Below are 26727 nucleotides of genomic sequence, written 5' to 3'. Positions count from 1 at the left end.
AGAGCTGTTTCCTAGTTCTGCTGGATCTCTCAGCGGCCTTTGACACCATCGACCATAACATCCTTCTGGACCGTCTAGAGGGGCTGGGAGCTGGGGGCACTGTTATACAGTGGTTCCGCTCCTTCCTCCTGGGCCGTGTTCAGAAAGTGGTGGTGGGGGATGAGTGTTCAGACCCTTGGGCCCTCACTTGTGGGGTACCTCAGGGTTCCGTCCTCTCCCCCATGCTTTTTAACATCTATATGAAGCCGCTGGGAGAGATCATCAGGGGGTTTGGACTGGGTGTTCATCAGTATGCAGATGACACCCAGCTCTACCTCTCCTTTAAATCAGAACCAGTGAAGGCGGTGAAGGTCCTGTGTGAGTGCCTGGAGGCGGTTGGAGGTTGGATGGCGGCTAACAGATTGAGGTTGAATCCTGACAAGACAGAAGTACTGTTTTTGGGGGACAGGAGGCGGGCAGGTGTGGAGGATTCCCTGGTCCTGAATGGGGTAACTGTGCCCCTGAAGGACCAGGTGCGCAGCCTGGGAGTCATTTTGGACTCACAGCTGTCCATGGAGGCGCAGGTTAACTCTGTGTCCAGGGCAGCTGTCTACCAGCTCCACCTGGTACGCAGGCTAAGACCCTACCTTCCCGCGGACTGTCTCGCCAGAGTGGTGCATGCTCTGGTTATCTCACGCTTGGACTACTGCAACGCGCTCTACGTGGGGCTACCTTTGAAGGTGACCCGGAAACTGCAATTAATCCAGAATGCGGCAGCTAGACTGGTGACTGGGAGTGGCCGCCGGGACCACATAACACCGGTTCTGAGAGATCTGCACTGGCTCCCAGTACGTTTCCGAGCACGATTCAAAGTGTTGGTGCTGACCTTTAAAGCCCTAAACGGCCTCGGTCCTGTATACCTGAAGGAGCATCTCCACCCCCATCGTTCAGCCCGGACACTGAGATCCAGCGCCGAGGGCCTTCTGGCGGTTCCCTCATTGCGAGAAGTGAGGCTACAGGGAACCAGGCAGAGGGCCTTCTCGGTAGTGGCGCCCGACCTGTGGAACGCCCTCCCATCAGATGTCAAAGAGATAAAGAATTATCTGACATTCAGAAGACATCTTAAGGCAGCCCTGTTCAGGGAAGTTTTTAATATGTAATGCTGTATTGTTTTTAACACTGATTGGGAGCCGCCCAGAGTGGCTGGGGAAACTCAGCCAGATGGGCGGGGTATAAATAATAAATTATTATTATTATTATTATACAGCTAAGAAGGAGCACACTTAGCAGGGGCATAAAATATTTGCAAACTGCATGCTCCTGTTTCAGGTCACTGCTAATATGGTGTTAAATTAGAAGCTCCTCTTACAAATTCAGACTTAGGGCACTTAAAAAAAAAAAGTTAATCAATACTTCAAACAAATCCATTACCAGATAGCAGCTAAACTGCTCTACTGCAATCCTGTCCTGGTATCGTTTGTATGTTCCAACTGTGTATGCCTCTCAGGCAATGCTTGTAACATTTCCTCTTCATGAATGATCATCTGTGCAACTGGCATAGAGGCATTATTCCAAGAAAAGGGAGAGATTAGGGGATGAAACTAAAGCTGAGCCTTAAAGTGAAAGGAAGCAATGGCTTTGACATACATTTTTACTTTGACGAGAGAAACAGACAATGACATACCATATTGCAGGCTAATTTATATCTTCCTTTTAAAAAGTCTTCTAAATAGCCTAAAATCAAGAAGAATGTGTTTTCTGGAAGGCCTTCGTGATTATTGCTGACAATGACTCACAACAACAACACTGTGATGCAATCAAAAAAGGTAACCTTTCCTTTGGTAGAGCAAACCTGTCATACAGTATTTTCACCAATGATGTGCTTTTTCCTTAAAGGAAGGCGGGGTTACAACTAAGTATCAGGGCAATAAAAAAGGGGGTCTTATGTCAGGGACATTAGAAGTCAGTTAACAAAAGTATATGTTCAGGCTGAGCTGAGAGGGCTCCCCCCCCCCCCCCGCAAAGCATTTTAAGTCTGCTGAAATTGAACTGCTGGTTGCACAAAGAAGAAAGCAGACAGTCATTAGGAAGTTTAGATATAAACTCAAGAGCGAAAGAACATTTTCTTCAAGCTGGCCAGCAAGCCGAGTTTCAAGCAGCATGAATCCTCTACTCAGTACCTTGTTATTTTCACTGCTACTTCTTCTAACCCTCAGAATTCAGGAGCTTATAGAGGCTTGCAGCTGTGCCCCTGCACATCCACAGCAGCAAATCTGCGATTCGGCTTTAGGTGAGTCATAAACACTATACACTTTTTATGCTGCCTGTAAGAAATCAACTGACGCTAGATTAACTGTGGGCATACTTCTCTGCAAACCCTTTAGGGGCTCATATCCAATAATGGTTGTTTGGGACTCTGAAGAAGTGGTTACACACAAAAAAGATTTCAAGAATAATATTACAAAAGTATCTGGAAGCAGTTGCTCCCGTTTATTTTTGCTTTTCAGTTTTCTCTGCAATGATTTGTTGTAATTGGTGGCTGAAATCTTTTATGGGTTTTCTTCATGACGAGTTTCTGAGCATTAGATTCTGACATTTAATATGTAGAATAATAAGGATGTGATTATATGTGTTCTGTGGAGGGGCTGTAGGCATTCTGTTTGTTACACTGCTTTCTAAATAGATATTAATTCACTTATTTTTTAAGATAATCTGCTTTTTATCATTTTAAATTGAGAATGTATCATGCTCAAAACATGCTATTTAAAATTGTGTATGGATGAACATTTCTGCAAAATATTCTATAGAGTCTAAGTATAAAATGCCTAGTTTTATTACTAAGTATTTGATCTATATATTTAAAAATCTAAAGTTTTACAATTAGAGAATGGGATAGGAAAATGTGACTTTTGTAGTCTTTTCATTTTCAGCTTGAGCTGTGGCTAGTTAGCTTCCATCCAGAGTGAACAGTAAATGTAGAACATGAGTTTCTAAAATGCCACAAAATTAGCATCTCTATGGGATAGGCAATACCTTCTGCATACTGATTAATTGCTTTCATGTGCTGACAGAAAATCTTTGTAGCCATGACAAACTCTGTTTAAAACCATCAATTAAATTGTTTCTTAATCTGGCTGTGTTAAGTAATGTTTTCATTAAATTACGTACACCAGACATGACAACCTAGAATAATGTGAAGTATAGGAAAAAGTACCAGCTAGTGTTACTTCAGTTAAACAGCTGTTAAATGCATAAAAGAAAGCAGTACTCAAAATGCATCTGATACAATTCTGGTGCATGACACTTCTCTGAAATGTGAAATATATTCACACAGATATTGTGCTGATGACCAGTTTGAAACTAGGAAAGAAGACTCTGACTCCTGACAGTGTTTAATAGTACATTAAGCATCAATATAAAAAGAGTGAGAGAGGGGGAGGATCCCTCTACACAATTCTTAAAATACCTTTTTCTAGGGTTTGAAAACCAGGCATGCAAAACTCTAACTTGATCCAAGTGCATGCATTACTTAAAAGTAAACAAATACCTCAGTTGCTACAATGGAGCAAAATGGAATGTTTAGTTTCTTAACAGATTTAATTCTCGAAGTGCTTTATATGGGCAACTAAAAACATAACTGGGTTCATATTTAATCTGGACTACTGAACCTTTACTTACTCAGGTCTTTGGAGTGTTAATGTGACAGGTGGCTGGGGAAAGCAAAGACCATCCAGTTTTTCTATACAGCATATATTACTGACTAATGTGGACTATAGTTGCTATTATACCTACTAATAATAAACTCAGCTGGTGACTACTGGCAGGATTCTAGCCAAAATGGGGCCACTAAGAAACAAGAGGGGTGTATCAACATTCTCGAAGAAACCTCAGAAGCTCAAAAATATTTAGCAAAAAGAATTGAAGGGGCCAAAGCACACCCACTCAAAACAGACCAGTGAGAATTGAGCATGCTCAGTAGTCACATAATGCTGACTGAGGTGTAGTAGGAAAATGAGGAGGAGGGGATCGAATGCTGAATAGAAGCACTAAGTGCTGCAGCATTTTGTTGTAGGTCCTTCTTGTAAACCCATATTTCCGTATTCTGAAGTACACTTCACAGCCATTGTCATTTATACTTAAGGCCAACGCTCAGAAAGCATATGGAAGAATGCCACCTATGAATTAGGTGCTTGCTTTTGAAGCATGGTCACAGAATTGTGAATGTTTCCTATACCCAGGGGCTAATCTACTATAAAACAAATGAAGCTTCAACTTCAGGGCTCCTAATCCCGGAGGGAGTGACTTTATTCATGCATGTATATAACATCTCCCTAATTTTTACCAGCCCCCCCCCCAATAACTTGAAAACTATAAGGCATAGGAAATATTTATCCACACCATTGACTTGTGGGATAATCCAGTATAGCAATTTTAATCAAAATCTGAGGTATAGTAGTTAATTTTTTTAAATTGTGGTGATCTATCATGGAACAACCCCATTGAAGAAGATAACAGTGGTTACCCAGATCTCGTTACTGGTTGCAAAGGGGTCCCCACAACAGCTCAAACTTCAGGGCCCCCCAAATGTAGTTCTACCACTGTCTATACCTGCTGCCCCCTTTTCCAATTCAAACTTGAGAAGGAAGCATGATAGAGGTTGATATTTGTAGAATTCTCTTAGGACATTATAACTACTGAAGGAGCTCCGGTTGATATACTGTGAGGGATGGAAGTGATCGTATGACTGCTCTTGTGTAGCTCTACTTTGCAAGAGTTGTGGGTTGTAAAAATTCAGAAATATCACTTCCATAGTCTGAACATCCTTTTTACAGAGCATGAAAAATTAGAGAATGATTACAAAAACATGAAAAATAGTAGTATGTCTGTGAATGCAGAATAGCATCTAAATATGATAAATTCTTAGCACCAGACTTTCACTTCTTTGAAAGTTCTTTACTATTTTTAGTTCTAGTTAAGTTATTAATAATTATTAACTTCTTTATTGACTACTTTATAAAACTTTTATCTTGCCCTTCCAATGCATTTGCTTTGCTTACGTCAGCCATCTCAGAGGTCAGAAACATATACATATTTGTATACATTACCTATTGTACATATAGACCACTGAAGAATGGTCAAAATGTGTTAGGCTTAGTTATACGCAGTTTATTTTGATCTTTTCAAATGAGTATTCATTGGTTATGTCAGTTTAATTTATTTATATTTATAATATAAAGCTGCTTTATATACTAGTTTATATTACTCTATTATGTGGTATTTTAATGTTCAGTTTGCAGTTTCTTTATCCATTGGGATGTTCAGGGAATCTCACAGCACATAGTAAATCAATACAAAAAGAAGAAAAGAAAAAAATGTTATACTAAAGGTATATGAAAATTGTGCTAATGCTTCAGCTGTTCCTATCTTTTTTTGCCGTTCCGTTTCTCTTCCTTTTTATTAATTTTGCTCCTTTGAAAATTATTTGTGAATGAAGGAGGGTATCCCAGGCACTGGTTAAATCAAGAGACCGTATACATGGGTGACCTTTGGCTAATTCAGAACACTTACCATTCCCAAGATGAAACAAGAAGCACTTTCATTGTTGCATTTGTCTGTGTGATTAGTGGTTTTGCTGCTTTTGTTGCTTCAAGCTATGCCTAGTTTCGAAACATTCATAGCTACTAAGTAGGCCCAAGTAACTTGGAAGAAATAAACTGGTGTGCTGGAATTGAGAAATATCATGTGGGATGGTGGCAGAAAACAAGTGCATGATTCTTAAACGTGCGTTTGTTTCAGTATATGGCAGCAAAAATTCTATATTGGGCACACAGTAGACAATTATGTTATCTACTACACACTGTTTATATACCTTTATATGTGACCTTACTTGACAAACTAGCTTCAAAGTAATAATTACTTTTCAGAACATGAGCATTATTTTTTACCTCCTACATCTTACCTCACACTTGATTCTACTAGGAAGTAAATTAGACTTTTAAGAGTTATTGAAAGAAATGGAGCCTACCTACTGAAAATTACAAATATTGAGCACTGTATTTGTGTCAAGAACCATCTTTGCTCGAAGTATATTTTAGGAGAGATTCCAGAATTCAGGTAAATGCGTAAAAGAAATCAGTAAGCACAAAAAACAAGGAACCCACTGTGTGAGAATCTACACAAATGGGGGGGGGGGACGGGTTCAGGTCAACATACGAAGCTACAATATATAGCAAACAAAGTACAACAAATGTGTTCATCACAGTGTACCCACTATTACAAGGCATACAGTGCATACAAGTGGAACTTCAGACTTATCACAACAAATACAATATAACAATTAGTAAGATATATTCATATCTCCGGCACAAGGGAATTCTTGAAAGCGGCGGAGCCGCTGTAGCAGCAGACAGGACCAGAGCCTGGTGATCCCAGTTTCGAAGAGAAACTCCTTCAGTTAGCAATATAAGAGAAAACTGTGGCAGCCCCAGCCAAACAATATAATATAAACTCTTCCTGACCATGAGAAGCAGCCATACAGATAGAAACTGCCCTACCTCCTCCACCCCACTATCAAGGCCTAACTGGATGCTTTTTAATGGACAGTAAGGAGAGAGAAGTTATATGCATCTTCCAAGTATCTATTTATATAAAATACTTAATATTTCTGGAAACAGAATGTATGTCTTAGTTAGTGATGATGGATGCTTTCTATTCCTCACAGATATTCCTCACAGGCTCTCATAGAATTTCATGTTTAATCTGGCCCTCTTCCATGCTGATGAATTAAATTTTGCATAAAAATAATATAAAGTGTCTCAAAAGTGCAGTCCTTTGCATGCTTACTTCACTATTCAGTGATGCTTACTCACATGTAAGTGTGAATAGAATTGCAACATCGATGCTCTTTGTGTACATGATGTTGGCTCTCCTGATGTTCTTATGATCAAGAGGACAAATGGAAGTAATATACCACCCCCCCACTCCACCCTTAGCTAACCATAGCCTCATACTGAAATATTGTGGGGGTTTTGCAAAGTACCTAGAGGATTTCTAGACTAAAAAATGAGGTAATGATGATGATAATATTAATAATAATGTGATGGTGATAATAAGCAGCTGCTGCAGCTGACACCTGTGGAATAATTAATATTTTCAAGACATTTTTGCTCAGCCTGTGAGGAACTGGGAGTTCTGAGCTGTTGTTTAGAACAGGAGCAGCTTGACCCCATGACCCCATACTGGAGAAGCAAGTTCCTTTGCAGCAACAACCTATGCCATAAGCTTGGATAGCTGGCCACACAACTGAATTCAAAGCCCTTAAAGAATAATTATCCAGCTTTCACAAGTGGCAGAATAGTTCTCCCTTCTATAATTCATGGCCACCAAGTAGCTAGGAGTTAATACTTTTTTCTTTTTTTCTTTCTCGAAACCTTTATTAGGCATTACAGATATAGACCATCTTAAAACAGCCATATAAAAAAAAATTTAAACTATATACAAAGAAGCAGCCATATAATATATATACACTAACAGAAATGTATTAATACATAAATTCTACCTCCTGGACTTAAGATGCTGGCCATTCCTGCTTTAGGTCATCCAAGACATTTTGCCACCTGAGACAGAGAGCAAGTGGCAGAACTTCCTTGCCTGGTCATGCCAAGTTGTATAATACTCAATACTGCCAGCAAAGTTGTTGCTGTTTTGCAGATGAAGCAGAATATCCTACAACAGTCTACCCTACACTCTGGCAATATAAATACAGCAATAATACATTAAAAAACTAACAATATGCTGCCCTTTCAAAAAATATCGTGCCTAAGGTGGTCACCTCACTCTCCCTTATGGTAGGGCTAGCTTTGAGTCTCCTTCCTACAGGACATCTACATCATTGTTGAGTGCAGTGATTTATAAAGCTAGAAGGAGCTAACCAGTGGCGTAGCGTGGGGGGTGCAGGGGGGGCCGGCCGCACCGGGCGCAACATCTGGGGGTTAGGGAAATCCACGGGTTAGGGGGTGCAAATCCACGGGTTAGGGGGCGCAAATCCATGGGTTAGGGGGCGCAAATTACTTGCCTTGCCCCGGGTGCTGATAACCCACGCTACGCCACTGGAGCTAACACATACCTTTTCTGCTCCATAATGCTAACTAACAGGCTTTTGCAAATGTCCTCATTTGCCACACAGCAAATTGTATTTTGTTTGCTCAAAGGAAGTGTGGTTTGGGGACTATGGAAGCATGTTGGAAACATTTTTAAATTTCTTTTATAGGCAAACTCATGAACCTCAATGAATAAGATCCCAGCGTCTTTGCCAGCGATTTTGTTATGAGTTCTGAAGCTCTGGAACTCATTAAAAAAAAACCCTACTGATGTATTAATCAGCAAACTTGGGTGATCCAGTATTTTACCACTGAAAGAATACAAAGTAGCTAATTTGTGTAATTATCACAGTTGATATTTCCAAATTGGCTACCATTCATCACACTAATGATGGCTGACTCCAGCTGAAATAAGAGAACAGCATACAGCTGAACACAAATTGGAAGAGACAACCCATACTGATACACAGGAGAGCGACTTCATCATTACAATTTTGGTTAACCAAATCTTTAGGGGTCTGTATTTTCTTCATGACTGCAAGACAGAAATATCTAGAGCGGGCTTTCTGCAATACTGCAGGACACAAAACAACATTTTTTTCTTATACAGTGGTACCTTGAGTTACAAATGCCTCAGGTTAGAAACGCTTCAGGTTACAAACTCCACTCACCTGGAAGACTTACATCGAGTTGAGAACTTTGACCCAGGAGGAGAATGGAAATTGTGTGCTGGCGGCACAGTGGCAGCAAGAGGCCCCATTAGCGAAAGCACGCCTCTAGTTAAGAAGTTGCAGGTTAAGAACAAACCTCCAGAGCGAATTAAGTTCGTAACTAGAGGTACCACTGTAAAGCTGTCAAAATAAAATTTAAAATACTGTGGCACGTAGGTGGGATTTTCTCATTCAGTATGGTTTCTTTGAAAATGCATCACCCATCAATAAAACTGCAGCTATGCACATATTTCAGTTATATAAAATTATCCTCAGAGAAAGGGCGGCGGGACGGGACACCAGGGATAACTGACATGGTCCACCTCTCCTTTGTTGAGTTTGGCAGAGTAGAGGGAGGCGCAAAATAGTTTTCAGACTGCTGGCTCAGGGCCCAGGGAACAGGCAGGCAGGAATAGCTACAGAATTCCCTCATTTATCTATCTCTTTTTGGTGATATCCGACATCAAACAGTAGATGATCAACCATCTACCTGAGGCTTGAGACTTAGGTAGGAAGACGAAAAAAACCGCAAGACGAAGAGACTCGCGGAACGGATTAATTTCGTCTTGTGAGGCACCACTGTACAACCATCCTTCAGAGCAGCAGCACTGCTATGCTATTTGAAGGCTGCTATACATTGTTTACCTTGGGAACAGTTTCTTTGCCTAATAGTAGTGGGGTGGAGCAAGGACATCCATTTTCTTTTTCTTTTTTTAATTCTTTTTATTAAATTTCATTTGCAACATACACAAAAAAGGAAATAAATTAAAGGAAAAATACATCTACACATAAAACAGGAAAAAAAGAAAAAAGAAAAGAAAAAAGACTGATACACATAACAAATTTAGGCACATAATTTAAATACACAAACTGACTTCCTTCCCTGCTGATTTCGGGTTTCTTAGTTTAAAAACTTCATTTTCTACAGCTGGTATTGATTACTGGTTTATACATCGTAAGTTTTATAACAGACCTGCTATAGTTGGTAATTTTCTATAATTTCCTTCAATATAGACCATAAATTTATTCCAATCACCAATTAACTTTGTATTTTTTTGATTTCTAATTTTTTGCGTCATTTTTGCCAATTCAACAAATTCAAATAATTTTGTTTGCCAATCCCTCACCGTTGGTATATTTGTGCTTTTCCAATTTTGAGCGATTAGTATTCTGGCCGCTGCTGTCGAGTATTGAAATAGAATTTTATCTTCTTTCCTGATTTCTTCTCCAATGATTCCTAATAGAAAGGCCTCTGGTTTTTTAGGGAATGTGTACTTAAATATATTTTTTTAATTCATTGTAGATCAAATTCCAGAATTTCTTCACCTCCTCGCATGTCCACCACATATGTATGAAATTACCTTCTTTTATTTTGCATTTCCAGCAGGCCTTATTTCCGGTCTTGTACATCTTGTTTAATTTTACTGGTGTTATATACCACCTATATATCATCTTCTCTAGGTTTTCTCTAATTGCAACACTTGCCGTGAATTTTATTCCATCATTCCATAATTTTGACCATTGTTCATATTCTATGTTATGTCCCAGATCCATTGCCCATTTTATCATGACCTCCTTAATTTCTTCGTCCTTTGTATCCCAATCTAGTAATATATTGTACATTTTAGATAGTAATTTGGTTTTGTTTTCAATTATTTCAATCTGGAATTTGGATTTCTTTTCATTCATTCCTACTTTTTTATCTTCTGTCCATATTGCGTTTATTTGATGGTACTGTAACCAGCCTGTTAGTTTTCCTTTCAGATCTTCGTATGGTCTTAATTTCTAGCTGCCTTCAGATCTTATCAAAAGGTCTTCATATGTCAGTCTTTGCTCTTCCATATTTACTTTTTTGATTATTAGGATATCTGTTGGGGAGAGCCACCAAGGTGTTTTCCATTCCAGAAGTTTTTTATTTTTCTCCCAAGCTTTATACAGTGGTCCTCTAATAATATGACTTGAAAACCCTTTGTGAACCTTCTCTTTGTTTGACCACAGATAGGCGTGCCAGCCGAACCTATTGTTAGACCCTTCTAAATCTAATAAATCGGTATTTTCTAGGGTTATCCAGTCTTTAACCCAACATAGGCAGGCAGCCTCGTAATATAATTTTAGGTTCGGAACTGAAAATCCCCCTCTCTCCTTTCGGTCTGTGAGTAATTTAAATCTAATCCTTGGCCTTCTCCCCTGCCATATGAATTTCGAAAGGGTTTTCTGCCAATCTTTAAATATTTTAGGACCTCTGATCACAGGAATATTCTGAAACAGGAACAACATTCTTGGGAGTACATTCATTTTTATTGCCTCCATCCTACGCATCCACGAGAGTTTAACTCTGTTCCAGGTATCTAGGTCTTTTTTAATTTCCTTCCATGTTGTCGAGTAATTATCTTGGTTTAAATTTATATTTTTTGGTGTGAGCCATATACCCAAATATTTAATTTTTTTAGCCACCTTGATTTCGTATTGTCTCTCTAATTTTTCTTTTTCATCTTTTCCCAGATTCTTAATCATCATTTTTGTCTTTGATTTGTTCAATTTAAAACCGGATAGCTTGCCGTATTCCTCCAATGCTTCCAGCGCTTTGTTAATACTTTCTTGCGGCTCTTCCAAGGATAACATTAAGTCGTCTGCGTAAGCTTTTAGTTTATATTCCTTTATTCCTACTTTAATTCCTTGGATCTCTGGAATTGTTCTTATTTTATTCGCTAACACTTCTAGTACCATAATAAATAAAAGCGGGGAGAGAGGGCATCCCTGTCTTGTTCCTTTTTCGATTTTAAATGAATTTGTAAGGTTATTATTTATAATCAATTTAGCCGATTGGCTTGAATATATTGCTTCTATTGCTTTCATAAATTCACCCTCGATCCCTGCTTTCTCCATGGATTTTACTAGGAACAACCAAGAAACGTTATCAAACGCTTTTTCCGCATCTATGAAAATCAACGCCGCCGGTATTTCGTTATTGGTTTCCAGATATTCAATTATATTTATGATATGTCTCACATTATCTTTCATAAACCTATTTGGGAGGAATCCAGCTTGGTCTTTGTGGATTAAATTTACTAAACAGTTTTTCAATCTATTCGCCATGATATCTGCAAAGATTTTATAATCATTATTTAATAAAGATATCGGCCTATAATTCTTAATACTCAATTTATCCGTATCCGGTTTAGGGATTAACGTGATATGAGCTTCTCTCCAGGACTCTGGTATTCTTCCTCCTCCTAAGATGTTATTCATAGTATCGCAAAGCGCTGGTATCAGTTGATTTTCTAAAACTTTGTAGTATTTGGCAGATAGACCATCCGGTCCTGGGGCCTTTCCCAATTTCATTTTTTTTATCGCAATCTGGATTTCTTCTATTTTTATAGGTTTATTTAACTGAGTTCTTTCTTCTTCTGTTATGGTCTTCCCTCTGCAGTCCTCTAGATATTTTTCTATTTGGGTTGGGTCTTCCTCTTCTTTCTTATATAGCTTCTCATAAAATTTAAGAAAAGTTTTTTGTATTCTTTTTGGGTCTTCTATCACTTCTTCCTCTATCTTTATTTTGTTTATCACATTTTGTTTTTGCCTTCTTCTCAGTTGCCAGGCTAGTAATTTTCCCGTTTTATTCGCTGATTCAAAATATTTTTGCTTCATTAACTTAATTTTCCATTCGATTTCTTGGTTTGTTAGTAATGAGTATTGTGTTTGTAATATTTTTGTTGTTTGTATGTTTTGTTCATCTTTCGGGTTTTCTGTTAATTTTTTCTCACACTCTCTTAGCTGTCCAAGAATTTCTTCTTTCTTTTGCTGTCTTATTTTCCTCTTATAATTGTTTTGTTGAATGAAGAAACCTCTTAGAACATCCTTACTTGTGTCCCAAACTACTTCTATGTTTGTTTCTGCATTGAGGTTTAGATCAAAATATTCCTTTAAAGTTGTTTTAGCTTTTTCAATAATTTCTTCGCTATCTAATAAGTATTCATTCAGCCTCCATCTAAAACCCCCCTGTGATACACCTTTTATTTCCAATGTTGTCGGATTGTGGTCAGAGAGGGTTCTCGGTAGGATTTCACATTTTATAGATCTTAAAGTAAGTTCCCTCGAAATCCAGATTTGATCTATTCTGCCCCAGCTTTTGTGTACTTCTGAGAAGAAGGTAAACTGCTTTTCTGTTGGATGCTTATGTCTCCAGATGTCTACTAAGTCCATGTTTTCTTCCAAATCTTCAAATGATTTCGGTAACTTGGTTTCGTTTTTTCTTTTCTGTTTGTCTGTCGATTTCTGGTATTGGCACTGCATTGAAGTCTCCCAATAGTATCGTCCTGTTGTTTTCTAATTCTAATAAAATTTGTTCTAATTTCTTGAAAAATTCTAATTTGTTTGAGTTTGGGGCATATATGTTTACCACATTTAGTTTTTCCCCCTGGAAGTTGATTTGCACCCCCAATATCCTCCCTTCCTCATCTTTGTAGATCAGTTTAGGTTCCCATTTTTCATTGACATATGTTACTACTCCTCTTTTTTTCTCTACCGTGGAATTTATAAATTCTATTCCTAATTTCTTATTTATCAGAATGTGTTTATGCTTTTTAATTACGTGAGTCTCTTGTATACAGATTACATCCAACTTTTTCTTTTTCAAGACACTTACAATTTTATTCCTTTTGGTTTTTTCATTCATACCATTTACATTCCATGTTAAGATTTTTAGGTTCATTGCTTCGCTTGTCTACTAGTAGACCAGTGGGTTACCAATTTAGATTCGGGTGGTTTTGCTTTCTGCTTCTTCTTCTTCCTCTTCCTCCTCCCCTGCTTGCCCTTCTCCTTCCTCTTCCTCCTCCTCTCCCTCCGCTCCCCCTCCCTCTACCCCCTCACCTTCTCTTTTATGCCTCCTCTCTCTTCAATATCTCCACTTTTCCCTCCATATCTCTCCTCCATCCTCCCAAGATCTTTTTCATATCTACACAGAAATTTACCCACTTCCTGGCTTTCAGTAATCTTGAATCTTTTTTCCTTATAGAAGAAGGAAATCCCTTCAGGGAACTCCCATCTATGTTGTATGCCATTCTTTTTCAAAGTATTTACTAACTGTTTGTACCCCTCTCTTTTACGCAGGAGCCTGATTGGTATTTCTTTGTAGATAATAATTGGTCTACCTTCAATTATTAGGTTTTTTTGGTAACTTTCTCTTAGTATTGCATTTCTCATCTCTATTGATTTGAAAATCACTAAACAGTCTCCCGGAACCTTTTTCAATTTAGTTAGTTTAGACCTTATTTTTATTCTAAAGGCATTTTCTATTGTTTGTGCAACTTCCTCTTCATTGAGTGCTAACCACTTTGCTAATTCCTTGATCATTTTTCCTTTAATGTCCTCATTAACTTCTCCTACTCCTCTAAATTTTAGGTTAAGCTGTTTTTGTTTCATTTCCATCATTGCTAAATTGTCCAAAACCTGGTCCTGGCTCCTACTCAGTTCTCCAAAATTCTCTTTTAATTTTTCTGCCTCCTTTCTCTGATCTTTCATCTCTCTTTGTATTTTTTTATTTGAGTCTTCCAAGGTCTTTGAACGAGTCGTTAGTTCTTTTATCTTATTTGACAATTCCCCTACCACGCCCTCTATCTTTTTGTCAATTGATTCCTGCATCTCTCCTAATTTTCTCTCCATATGGATTTCGTTCTGTTTAAATTCCTCCTTTATTTTTAGCCATAATATATCTAGATCTTTAATCTCCTCTTGTCGAGATGCTTTCCTCTCTGATGGTGTTCCTACTGGCTTTTTCCCATTCTTTCCCGACATTCTCCCCACCTTTACCCTCCCTCACCCTTTATCCTTGGTTTTTACACGTATTTAGTTTTCTTATGTCTCTCCCCTAGGGGGCGCACAATCTTAACCCGCTGTAATCTTCTACGGAGGGATACACTAGCCTTCTCTTAGTCAAGTTAAGGCGATACGGTCAAGCTCAACCATCAAGTATCCAATGCCAAGTATCAAGTGTCCCCCGCCTTTCAAGTATTGTCTAAGTATATTAAGCTGTTTTCCCTCTTTATCTTTAAATCAGCCTTTCTCAAGTTGAAGCGATTTTGTCCAATTCTACAATCATGCGACCCCCCACCTTACATATATTATCCTAATAGGTCAAACTATTTTTCCACTTTATCCTTATAGATTTCCGGAATCTAAAGTTTTGCCTTCAAACTACCACCCATATGTTTCAATTACTTAATCAAACCAAATCAAAACTTATTAACAATATGAAAATATGGTATTAAAATAAAATAAAATAAAATTGAAAAGTTGTTAGTCTTATGTGGTAGGGAAGGTATAAGAGGAGGGGACGGAATGGTATAAACGGGGGTTGGGAGTTGTAGGTGTGTCCAATGTCCGGTTTTTGTTTTCAGTTGAGACACTTTATTTCTCCTTCTTTCCGTCACTCTTCAGCCACTTGTTTGGCTTAATCCATTTCAGCGGGGTGCAGACAATATTTAGTAATCTATCTGATTAATGTTCTTTCAAAAGATGAGTGACTGGAAAAGGTTGGAAAGAAAGGGAGAGAAATGGGGGAAAGTTGGGTTAAGTTGGGAAAAGGGAGGGAAGAGGGAGGGGAAAGGAGTAGCAGGGAGTTCCAGATTTTTCAAAGTTCCAATGTAATCCAAAGATGGCCCATGAAGGGGGAAGGCTTCCAGCTAAATTCCAACTTCTTAACTTCTCAGCCTCCCCATTAGAACATTCCAGTGGAGAGCTAAGCTGGAAAGAAAAATCAGGAGTCCAAAAAAAATTTTTTTTTATCCTTTATGGGAGGACAGAAAAATGTAATCCAGCTGGTTACTATGTTAAAGAAAAGAAAGATACTAACGGGCCATGTAAGATCGAGTCCTGCACCGTCTCCCTCCAATCATCAATATAGGGTAGGGGATGGCAAAGTCCGAAATAAAAAGAGGAAGGTAATAATCCAAGTTCTCTAGCTTTTTCTGAGTAGTATAAATTAGAGTCTATAATCGGAGCTGGGGAGGAGAGGAGATAGGTACTTATTCACACTGCAACAAGATTTAGAGTGTAAAAAATGAGGGGAGAAAAATTCCCCTTCAGCGCCATTACAGTCTGTGTATATTCCGTCTTTTCTTCTCTCCCCTCTCACTCGCTGGCCCTTTCACTTCTAACTGAAGCTTCCGCTGAGTCTTTTCTTTGTACCTAGCCGCTTTTAATCTTCCTCTTTCGTGTTCCCCCACTGCGATACAAAGTCTCCAAAATTTCCTTTTCTTTGGCTACTTTTCTTTTTGTTTGTTTCCTTTGCCTCGCTAAACTACCAGCAAGGACTTTCACTTCTCCGTCTCTACAGCAGGTAATTGGTGGTTTCTTTGTTTCGCTCTTACGATTTTAGTTCCAGCGCCATCTTAAATCCGAAATACAGGTCGGGCTCCTTATTTTAATCCGTTTACATCCAACGCTCCCTTAGTTTGTATCTTTTAATTTTTAGTTCCAAATAAGTCTCTCAACACCAAGGGCGCCTGTTCTTAAAGTTACGGAGATTTGTCGCCTTTTCAGTGAGAGCTAGAGGCATCACCACACGGAGTCTGCAGAGCTTACCGTTCGCGTTTCTCAGTCCCGTCACTCCCAAGTCTCTCAAAAATGAAAAAAAAACCGAAGAAGTTTCGGAACCATTCCAACGCTGCTGGTTAGCGTTTCCCTCAAGGGGGGCCCCCTTGAGATTTTGGGGTTGCAGTGCCTTTGCGTTGCCCCAAAAAAACCCGTGTAGTTCGGAGAAGCCCTTCAGCGGCTTCTCCGCGCTCCCTTACTGCTTGCGATCCAAACCGGAAGTCAAGGACATCCATTTTCATCTGGTCACTGGTGGAAGGCAGCACACAGAAGCTTGGACTGCACAGCACAGAAAGCTAAAATATATGTAGTTTACTGAGAGTGTGGAAATATGAGGGTACTTGGAGAGAAGTTTACTTATTGCTACCAACTCATATTGAACTAATGCAAGAGCAAACCTGGGTTACAGCTTGTGGTTAGTGAATAGAGAGCTTAACTATAAGAACTCCCAATTTGAACTAAATGCTATACCAAACCTTGGCTCATCTTGGCACAGCAGTACAAAGGACTGAGAAGGAGCGATGTAGCTATGAGCTCTCCTTAGGAGTCCACATATTCCCATCGTGAAGTCATGTGAACTAGCCTGATACAGCATCAGTACTGCCTTAACAGAATTTGGTTGAAATCTAGATGTTAGCACTTGCTATGTGAAATTATTACCATAGGAGAACTCCACTCTTAATCACGTTCAGCTTCATATTAGATGGGGGTGGGAAAGAGAAATAGGTAAAAGGTAAAGGTACCCCTGCCCGTATGGGCCAGTCTTGACAGATTCTGGGGTTGTGCGCTCATCTCACTCTATAGGCCGGGAGCCAGCGCTGTCCGCAGACACTTCCGGGTCGCGTGGCCAGCGTGACGAAGCTGCTCTGGCGAGCCAGAGCTGCACACGGAAACGCCGTTTACCTTCCCACTAGTAAGCGGTCCTTATTTATCTACTTGCATCCGGGGGTGCTTTCAAACTGCTAGGTTGGCAGGCGCTGGGACCGAGCAATGGGAGCGCACCCCGCCGCGGGGATTCGAACCGCCGACCATGCGATCGGCAAGTCCTAGGCGCTGAGGTTTAACCCACAGCGCCACCCGCGTTGGGAAAGAGAAATAGACTGTACTAAATATAACAGCAGCTGTGCTTTATAGTACAAATAATATGTCACACTACAGAAAGAGCAGGTGAATAAATTCTAAAATGTCTGTTTTGCTTTCATTTACTTGCAGTGATTCGAGCAAAAATTTCCAGTGAAAAAGTGATCGCATCAAGTGAAGACCCTCTTCATACTCACAAAATGATTCGATATGAAATCAAACAAATAAAGGTACATGAAAAAATTGTTTATTATGGTGCTTAAATGCCATTGAATACTACTACTACTCCTGGTCAGTTTTATACTCAATTTCCAATGTGCACATAAGGGTGCAACACATACTACTTATCTGGGCATAAATTCTGTTGAACTTCTGATCAGACATATATAAGATTGTGCTGTAACATGATTTTATAGCTTCTGAAGTAATCATGTCTGATCCATGTTTAGGAGATATATTTTTTGTATTGGAACTTGTATGAGAAAACAACTAATGCAAAATCATAATCGTAAGTACTTGTGTTAGAAACAAGATTCAGGACAGATTGAAACACTTTGCTTTGCAGATTCTTGGAAACTAATTGGTAGCCAGTGCAGCTATGCCAGAATTGGGGTTATATGTTCAGCCTGTCCTGCCCCAGTCAACAAGCTGGCTGCCAAATTCTGCACCAGCTGCTTTTTGAAGTCTTCAAAGGCAGCCCAACATATAACACATTACAAGATGTTACCAGAACATTGACAACTGTAGTGTTTATATATGGTATCAGATTCATTTTATACCACAATTGGTAGGGGCTTGAGAAAGCCTAGGATGAGATATTCCCCAACTATTCGGTTTAGGAATCTTAGGGTTACAATGGTTGATTCAGACTTTAAGAGTGGACACTGCATGGGTTTAGATCAGGGGTGTCAAACTCAAATTCATCGGGGGCCGCATCAGCAGTTTGGTCACCCTCAAAGGGCCGCTTGCGCTCAATATAAAAACAAGTGGAGGTTTCCTGAATGCATGTAAAGTGGAGGTTTCCTGTGTAGAACGGCCGGCGCCGCTAGAGGGCAGACGTTCTCTGGCTTGTAGGCTGCCGTGCATGCGCTGAAGAGGCGGCTTTCTTGTGTCAAAAAAAAAAAAAAGCGAGAAGAAAAGGTGAAGGCTGGCGGCCGGCAGCGGCTACACGGGCCACATGACGAAGTCTGGTGGGCCGGATTCGGCCCGCGGGTCTTGTGTTTGACACCCATGGTTTAGATGGTTCTTATGCATACTCTTGGCAGACAAAGCTTTCTGAAAATATGTATGATGGAAAGAGAATCTGTCTAATCTACATTTGTCTCTAATTTCAAAGTCAGCAATAAGTGTAAAGGTGTCATTTGATTTTGATAATGAGTAACGGTAGTTGTGTATAGCCAATATTCTGGTTCACCTGAAAGGTCAGGGTTGCAAGTCTGAGGATGCTCTTAGATCCAGCATTGTTCCTTGATACTCAGGTTGGGTCCACATCCAGAGGAACTTTTCATCAGCTTCAGCAGCTTCTCCAGCTGCATTCTTTCTTTCTCTTTTGCAAGTGGCAGAAAGAAATCCCATTGAACACAGAATAGAACATATTTCACGGTGTAGCTGGCAGTAGAGAAGTCTTTTCCACCTGCATTGCATCTGGGGAATTCCATTTAGGGCAGTTATGAGGCTGAAGGAGCCTTGTGGTTATGATATTTGCAAGACCAATTTCTCCCATATCTGCGCTGACTTCAACACGTGCTTCGTGACAGTTTGTACTGGCAAACACTTAAGCACCCACCTATCATATTTGCTTGGATGAGTTCAGCAGAGAGCACTGCTACCGATGAACACATTTTATTAGGGGGAAAAATCAAGATACATAAACTTTTGAGTGGAAGTTCAAAATTTGTGCTTTGACTTAAATGGTACTGTAAAGGCATAGTTGTCTTACATGTTAGAATATTTATAGACCTGAGACATTCCTTTATAGTTTCCATCCCTTGTAAATGGTAATAAAATATAAATGTGCGAAGATAAAATAGATTTTTTTTTTTAAAGTAAACTTCATTTGGGTAGATAAAATTCACTTGTGCTATGTTGCGATGGTTGGCCTAAATTTAGATCTGTTGCTATGTTTTTTAAATAAACCTTTCTGTTCAGCATTTAAACTTTAGACACATATTTTTCAGCAATATTTTGAATTTATAGCTGTTTACAATTGTCAACACTTAACACGATATAATAATGGGAACTCATTTACAGTTGCATTTCATTAACAATTGCTGATGGAAGTCATTTAGAAGGCGCATTTCATGATTTCCTTTCAAAAATAATATACATAGGCTTTTTGTGTGCATTAAGAAAGAATTATGCCATTCAGGGGTAAACAACATGGTGCCTTCCACATGTCTTTGGACTATAATTTGATCATCCCCAGCTAGTAGGCTCAATTGTTGGAAAAAATGGAATTTGTAGTTCTAGTAACTTGCCTGAATACTTTCCATGTGAGCATTGGACAATAGGAAACTAAAATAATACTATCAAGAACAGAGGCTCAGCATAAAAGGCCAAAACTGAATATGTCACTTTTCTGAAATTCATACTTAAAACAGGGTTTAATACAACGCTAGAACTCAGCCTTACACAACTGTCAGGCTAATCAAGCAAATATTTGTGTCAAAATTATTTATGTTAGACATTGTTGTGGTTTATTCATGGTTCTGTTGCTATGCAAAGTAGAATTTCTAAACTGTATAACTAAACATTTAACTGCAGCCTTGGCTAATGGCTTGATTAGCCTCCAATTTATAACTGAGGAGCAAGCTAGAAGGGAGACATTCCTACTCTGCTGTATTCTGTAAGCCCTCCCCTAGCCCTCCCAGAGCAGGCATGCCAACGTGAATAAAATATTGTGGGGGCCCAGGTAAGCCCTTCTCCGGATAATTGATCACATGATGTGGCACACACACACACTATTTGAATGGGAATGCCCATCAACTTTGGGCAAGCATGGTCCCCTCAAATATTTTATTGTGAGGGCCGAAGCCCCCACAGTCCCTAGGAGCTGGCTCCTATGTCCTAGAGGACTACCCTGTGGACAGAAGCTTGCACATACTGGCTAGTCAAGCCACAAAGCTGAACAATCTTATCTAGCTGTACTGCCACCCACCATACCAGCAAGGTATCAATTGTAACCTCACAAAAAATCTTAGTCACAACACTTTTTTCTTCCTTTTGCCTAATACAGATGTTCAAAGGATTTGAAAAGTTGAAAGATGTTCAATATGTCTTCACACCTTTCGATTCCTCTCTCTGTGGGGTCAAATTAGAAGCTAACAACAAGAAGCAATATCTCCTTACAGGTACAGTACATAGAAGCCAAGGCAGTACACAAAATATATATTACAGTACCATGGCCAGTGGGAATCAAGAGCTTATTATGCTATTTAACAATATAAATACTGGAGCCCATATAAAGCCAAAGTTTGGGCTGTGCTGCTATGGAAAACTGTGCTCGCATAAGTAATATGATACCAAAGGGAGGAATTAAAGCATTGCGCTCTTGTGGTTGTTCCAGCAGCGCAAGCATTTTTGCTTGGCAGACAGCATGAACCCCTCTTCCCCTCTACCTGCTTTTATGGGAATTCTCCTGACTCTCTAGTATGGGTCTGAGGAAGCCATAGCGGGATGAGAGGGTAGGAAAGGCCCCCTTGCGCTGGCATCCAATAGCATGCAGAATTAGTGGGATCTGGGCCAAGAAGCCCCTGCGCCACCACCCAAGCAGCAGATTGGGCTAATTGGGGCAACCTCCTGAGTAGATAGCAGTAGGCTTAGGATGAGAAGTTCTGTTGCACTTGTCTGCACATGCAGTGATTTAGTTGGATACAACCCAGAGAAATTTCTGTTACAATTGCACCCCTTGTTTTAATTCAAAAAGTTGTCCTTCTTGCCATTTCAGATACGGAGACAAATTTGTAAACTACAGTACTAAATAACATTTAAAAACTCAAAGAAGTCTGAACTGTGCCATTACCTCCAATAGTGGCTATCACCGTGTCCAGGCATGTGCAAGAGGGAGGCAGCCAGGTACACTTGCCCATGCCTTGGAGGACTAAGCCAGCTAACAGATTGGCTGCTTTTTTGTTTGAGTTTATAATTTTATTCTAACAGGACTCCTGCCTTGGGCTTCAGACAAGCTCTGCATTGGCCTGACTGTCTGTTTGCGATATGTGACACTCCCCCCCCAAAAAAAAACCCCCAGTAGTTTCTAGCAGGTGAAGTATACAGAAGAACAGTAGTTTGTAAATTAAAATAAAATGTAAGAAACTCTTCCCTTTGCCCAAGTATGCACAGTGGCCTCCAAAAACCACATTTGGAAAAGAGAAACAAATGTATTTAGTACTTAGTTGTTTGCTGCCCTGGGCATCTAAGAGAGGATAGAAAATTAAATAAATAACAACAATAAAAATAGTAGTCTGGAGGAGACTCAGGGTGGGTCAGTGTTATTCTATTTAGTGGTGGGGTTACACAGCAACATTTCATTGCAGGCTCCATGTATTTATTCATTGTTAAAAAAAATTTTTTGCTTCAGCAAATCTTAGGGTGACATTCACAAGTAACTGAAGTCAAAAACTAAACCTTTCATTGATGTGGATTGTATCTTTAATGTTGGGAATGCAATTCTGAATCCTGTGTTTTGATGTTTACCCCAATGCAGGACAGATTTTAGATGATGGTAAAGTTCTTATCCATTTGTGCAATTACATTGAACCATGGGATGACCTTACCTTCTCTCAAAAGAAAAGCCTAAATCAGAGATATCAAATGGGCTGTGGTTGTAAAGTAAGTATACCTTATCATTGCTCTTTCAGACCTATAGCACAAGAAAGGTTGAGCAAGGCAATCTCTTTCATTTGAGTATTTGTTTGAACTCATAAGCCCAGGCAGCCAACAAGGTGCCCGCCAGCAGTTGTTGGGACTACAATTCCCATCAGCCCCAACCAGCTTGGCCAGTGATCCGGAGGGATGGAGGTTGTCATCAAACAACATGTGAAAATGGAATTGGCCTTCTTTGGCCTGCCTTTTCTCATTAAAACTAATATGGGATGCATTCTGACTTGAAGGAAAGCACTCACTTGTGTTACACTTTCCCACATCAAGCTGCCTTGGCTTGGGTGATTCTTGTTAACCTGCCATATCTAGCACAACTTTTCTTTGTATTTCCATCTGATCTCCTGGACATTTTTCTCACCTGTGCTAGATACTGCTGGAGAGAATTAGATGCGAATAGGCCGTGATTCACATGAAAATATATGTTTATCATAAAAATGGTGCATGCACTCAAGGCTGGTTCCCATATTTCATGTGCATAATGTAGAAATTTGTCCTTAAGATACATGTGCAACATCAATACAAACTTCATGACTCTAAGGGTCAGACTACATGTTTAGCTTAAGGTGAAATGTGCAGCTAAATTTCTTGTTTTTTTACAATCTTAGGAGGCCTCACTGGAACACACTGGGAAGTTTATCCCTTCCCTCCCCAGTTACAACTCACCCCACCCCACCCCGTGTGACTAGTAAAGGGTTAGTTGCTGTTATTGTTTTTAAGTACCTGTTGTCACTAATGGGACCTTTTGTGTAGCCACACATCAATTTTGGGAGGGTGTCTGTGGCTAGGAAAGAAGGGAAAGCAAGAGACATAGGGCTTATTCACATTTACTTTTCCTTCACTCTTTCCAGGCACTGTCCACACTTTGAAGGTCTATGTCGGAGCACCCTTTTGTTCCCCCTCTGGAGCTGTCCTTGAAAAAATCCACTCTTTAAAGCTCAACTGGAGCAAATGGCAATTTGCGGAACATCTGAATTGATGTTTGCTCCGATTGAGTGCTAAGGAGCGGGTTTTCACAGGGAAAGCTCCAAGTAAAAAACAAACTAACCCCCACACACTTGGACAAGGAGCTTTTAAGTGCAGCCTTTGCCTGGAAAGATCTGAGCAATAAATAAGTGTGGATAACGTCATAGCAGCATATCATTAACAGAGCATAATCTGTAGTCTGACCAAAAGAACAACTTGCGGAAATAATGTTTTTATGATCTTTTGAAAAGTTTTTATTTTACTTTTCACTGTGTTTAACCAATTCACATTAATTCTTCTTCTTCTTCTTCTTCTTCTTCTTCTTCTTCTTCTTCTTCTTCTTCTTCTTCTTCCTCCTCCTCCTCCTCCTCCTCCTCCTCCTCCTCTTCTTCTTCTTCATACTAATAATATTTAAAAGAAGGTAACATCTCACAGGAAACAAAATGTGCAGTCAAATATATACCGTACTAAGTTGGTCAATATTGTCTTATGATCTACGTTGAAGGAATGCATTCATTTTGTACATATATAATATATATGGTTGGCCAAAAGATCTAAACTGTTCTATGTTGAAGAAACCCTTCCCTTGTCCCAAAGCAACTAGAAGAGGACTGAGGAACGTGTGGCCCTCCACACTACAACTTTCACTATCCCTGACTATTGGCCATGCTGGCTGAGACTGAACTCATCCCTGAACTTTCCATAAGGTTTACAGTATTTCACTACAGTCTAATAATTTGGGTACCAGTTCCTTTGCAGATATGGGTAGATAGAATTGTACGCACTGGCAAAGTATTTTAAAAAATGGGATATTAATGTACTTTTCCATGTTTAGATTTCTACTTGCTACATGGTACCCTGCTCCATTTCTACACCAAATGAATGCCTGTGGACAGATTGGCTGATAGAGAGGAAGCTGTATGGTCACCAAGCAAAGCATTACGCCTGTATCAAACGCAGTGATGGAACATGCAGTTGGTATCGTGGTGGCCCTCCTCCAGAAAAAGACTTTGTTGACATCAGTGAACCATGAATCATGTAATTTCTTTCAAAGCCCCAGGGGGTTAAGTCCATCCGACGCTGTGCGCTCACTGCTGCTTTGAACTTCCGACAACTGTCTCTTGCTTAGAAACAAAAGCAAATTGTGCTGTGCAAATAAAGTACAGAGGTTGTAGAATTGGCATCCAGTCAAGAAGAGAAATGAATCTCCTGGAGGTAGCACTCCTTGATAAAACTTTAGAGAGCAACTATGTGGAAGCACTTCTTTGTTCTTTAATAATAACAATAACAATAACAATAATTCTGCTTTTGAAATCAAAATGAATGTAACCATATAAAACAAGATTCATCAAAATTTGGACTCCTGTTAATAGGATGAATTTGCTCTGTTTTATTCCAAAATAGCACTTCTGAAAAAAATGGAGTAGCATGAGGCATAAGAGCTTTGACAGTATGTATATTATTACAGTCTGCTGTAAAAAGTCTGATGAAAGATTATTTTTCCCATTTCAGATTATTCAAGTTAAATGTTTTGTGAGTGCCATTTAAAATGTTCTACTTCACTCTTCTGTATGCTACTTACTATGTCTCATCTAGCCTTATCTTTGTCTTGAAGGATTTGTTCATAACACATATTTGATAATCAAAACAGATCCAGTGTAGCAGTCCAATCAACTGGAATATACTCTAAAACAGAAACTAAGGCTGATTATTGTATTACACAAGTATTATGACATCTGCATCCCCTGAATGAACACCATGACATTATCAGGCCAAGTAAACCCAACTTCATACAACTTAGAAAAAGACATTTTTTTCCTTCTAGTGGTTTGAGAATGTATGCGGTTCTCAAGTCTTGCTAACTTATGCACAAACAAGCAAAATGAAGGGAGCAAAACATGGACAAAAGAGAAAGATGGATGAATTGATCCTAGGGCATGAAATGCAAGTGCCTCTTGAAGTATTGTAGGGCATTTCCAGAGGAGGCTGGATAGAGTTTGAGAACCTTTAGCTTAGACTGAAACACAAAGCTAGGATGATATGCTGTGGCCTCACACATGGGGTGAAAGTATCATGATCATCACTACTTCAATAATTATAGATGTCCAGATGCAGTGCCTGGAACTTAAATATTTTGAAATATGATGGGACAAATCAAGGACAGCTCCGGTATAACGGCCTCTACTGAGTATGCAATTTCCTGGTTTCTTCATGCAAAATAGTTCTACATTCATAGAATCTTAGAACTGTAAGGAATCCTGAGAGTCATCTAGTCCAGCCCCTTCCAATGCAGGAAACCCAACTAAAGCATCCATGACAGGTTGCCATACAACCTCTGCTAAAAACCTCCAATGAAAGAGTATCCACAGCCACCTGAGGGAGTCTGTTTCACTGTAGAACAGCCCTTACCGTCAGAAAGTTCTTCCTGGTGTTTAGCCAGAATCTCTTTTCTTGTAACTTGAAGAGACTGGTTTGGGTCCCAACTTCTGGAGCAGGCGATTAAAGAGGTGCTAACCTTCTAATGATATCCCTTGATGGTGATCTGGCCACTGACCTGCTTGTAGTTCCTAATTATTGATACCTATTTTTTGTCCACCACCATTTTACAGCAGAATATGCACAGGCTGCAGCTCAGTAAGACAACATCTGCCCCGCATGCAAAAGGTCCCAGGTTCAATCCCCAGGATCCAGAGGCAGCTAAGCAAAGGCTTCTGCATAATACGGTACAGAGATGTTACCAGCCAGAGTACACAACGCTGAGCTAGATGGACCAATGGTCTGGTTCAGTATAAAACAACTTCCTATGACCTATGCATTCACCCCAGCTCATAAATTTGTTTCTATAGATACACCATAAAAGAGGAAGCAGGAACAGTGTTCTCCCTTGACCATGAGCATCTCTGACGATTTCATAATCCAGTGGAGATGCCACTGTTCTCCACCTGTTTTGCAAATTGCATTATGAGGCAGTGGGACAGATCCATATGCTGCAGACACAGGCACCTTTTAGGATACAATGGGACTTACTACTCAGTAAACATGCTTAGGACCATACTGTTATGTAGAAACATGCTATGAAGGATATCTACTTCCTAAAACAGTGTTTAAACAGCTGAATATGCTATAGATTTTGCAGAATGTAGAAGTCAACTTGTTTGTTGTACCACAACAATTCCCAGAAATGTGACTCCATAGAAAATGAATATATATAATATATATAGTAGCACAAGTTTTTATTCTAAGCCCTTTGGCACTGAAACATTGGCTTCAACAGGCATATAACTCACATTATTTTTTCTGAAAAAATATCTTTCATTTTCCAAAATGGATTTTTGATCAACATTTATATTTTTTGTGTATGTGAAACAAGTTGAGTGTAAGACTAAATATAGCAAGCCTATTCTACTGTATCATGCATGTGACTT

General features: G+C 39.5%; 2 protein-coding genes across 2 annotated transcripts in view; one reads left to right on the top strand and one right to left on the bottom strand.

The window, feature by feature from the left end:
• Positions 1-26727, bottom strand: part of SYN2 (synapsin II) — a 173397-nt gene that overhangs the window by 51140 nt on the left and 95530 nt on the right. The window lies entirely within an intron of this gene.
• On the top strand, positions 1897-26538 carry TIMP4 (TIMP metallopeptidase inhibitor 4). The gene is made up of 5 exons (XM_079967347.1): positions 1897-2269; positions 17591-17688; positions 20694-20808; positions 22164-22288; positions 24138-26538. The coding sequence occupies exons 1-5, from the start codon at positions 2140-2142 to the stop codon at positions 24333-24335; spliced, it is 666 nt and encodes a 221-aa protein (XP_079823473.1). The 5' UTR covers positions 1897-2139; the 3' UTR covers positions 24336-26538.

The sequence above is a fragment of the Podarcis cretensis genome (assembly GCF_951804945.1).
Source record: "Podarcis cretensis genome assembly, chromosome: 2".
NCBI lineage: Eukaryota > Metazoa > Chordata > Lepidosauria > Squamata > Lacertidae > Podarcis > Podarcis cretensis.
The sequence above is the reverse complement of the archived record's forward strand: the minus strand, read 5'-3'. Positions and strand labels throughout refer to the sequence as shown.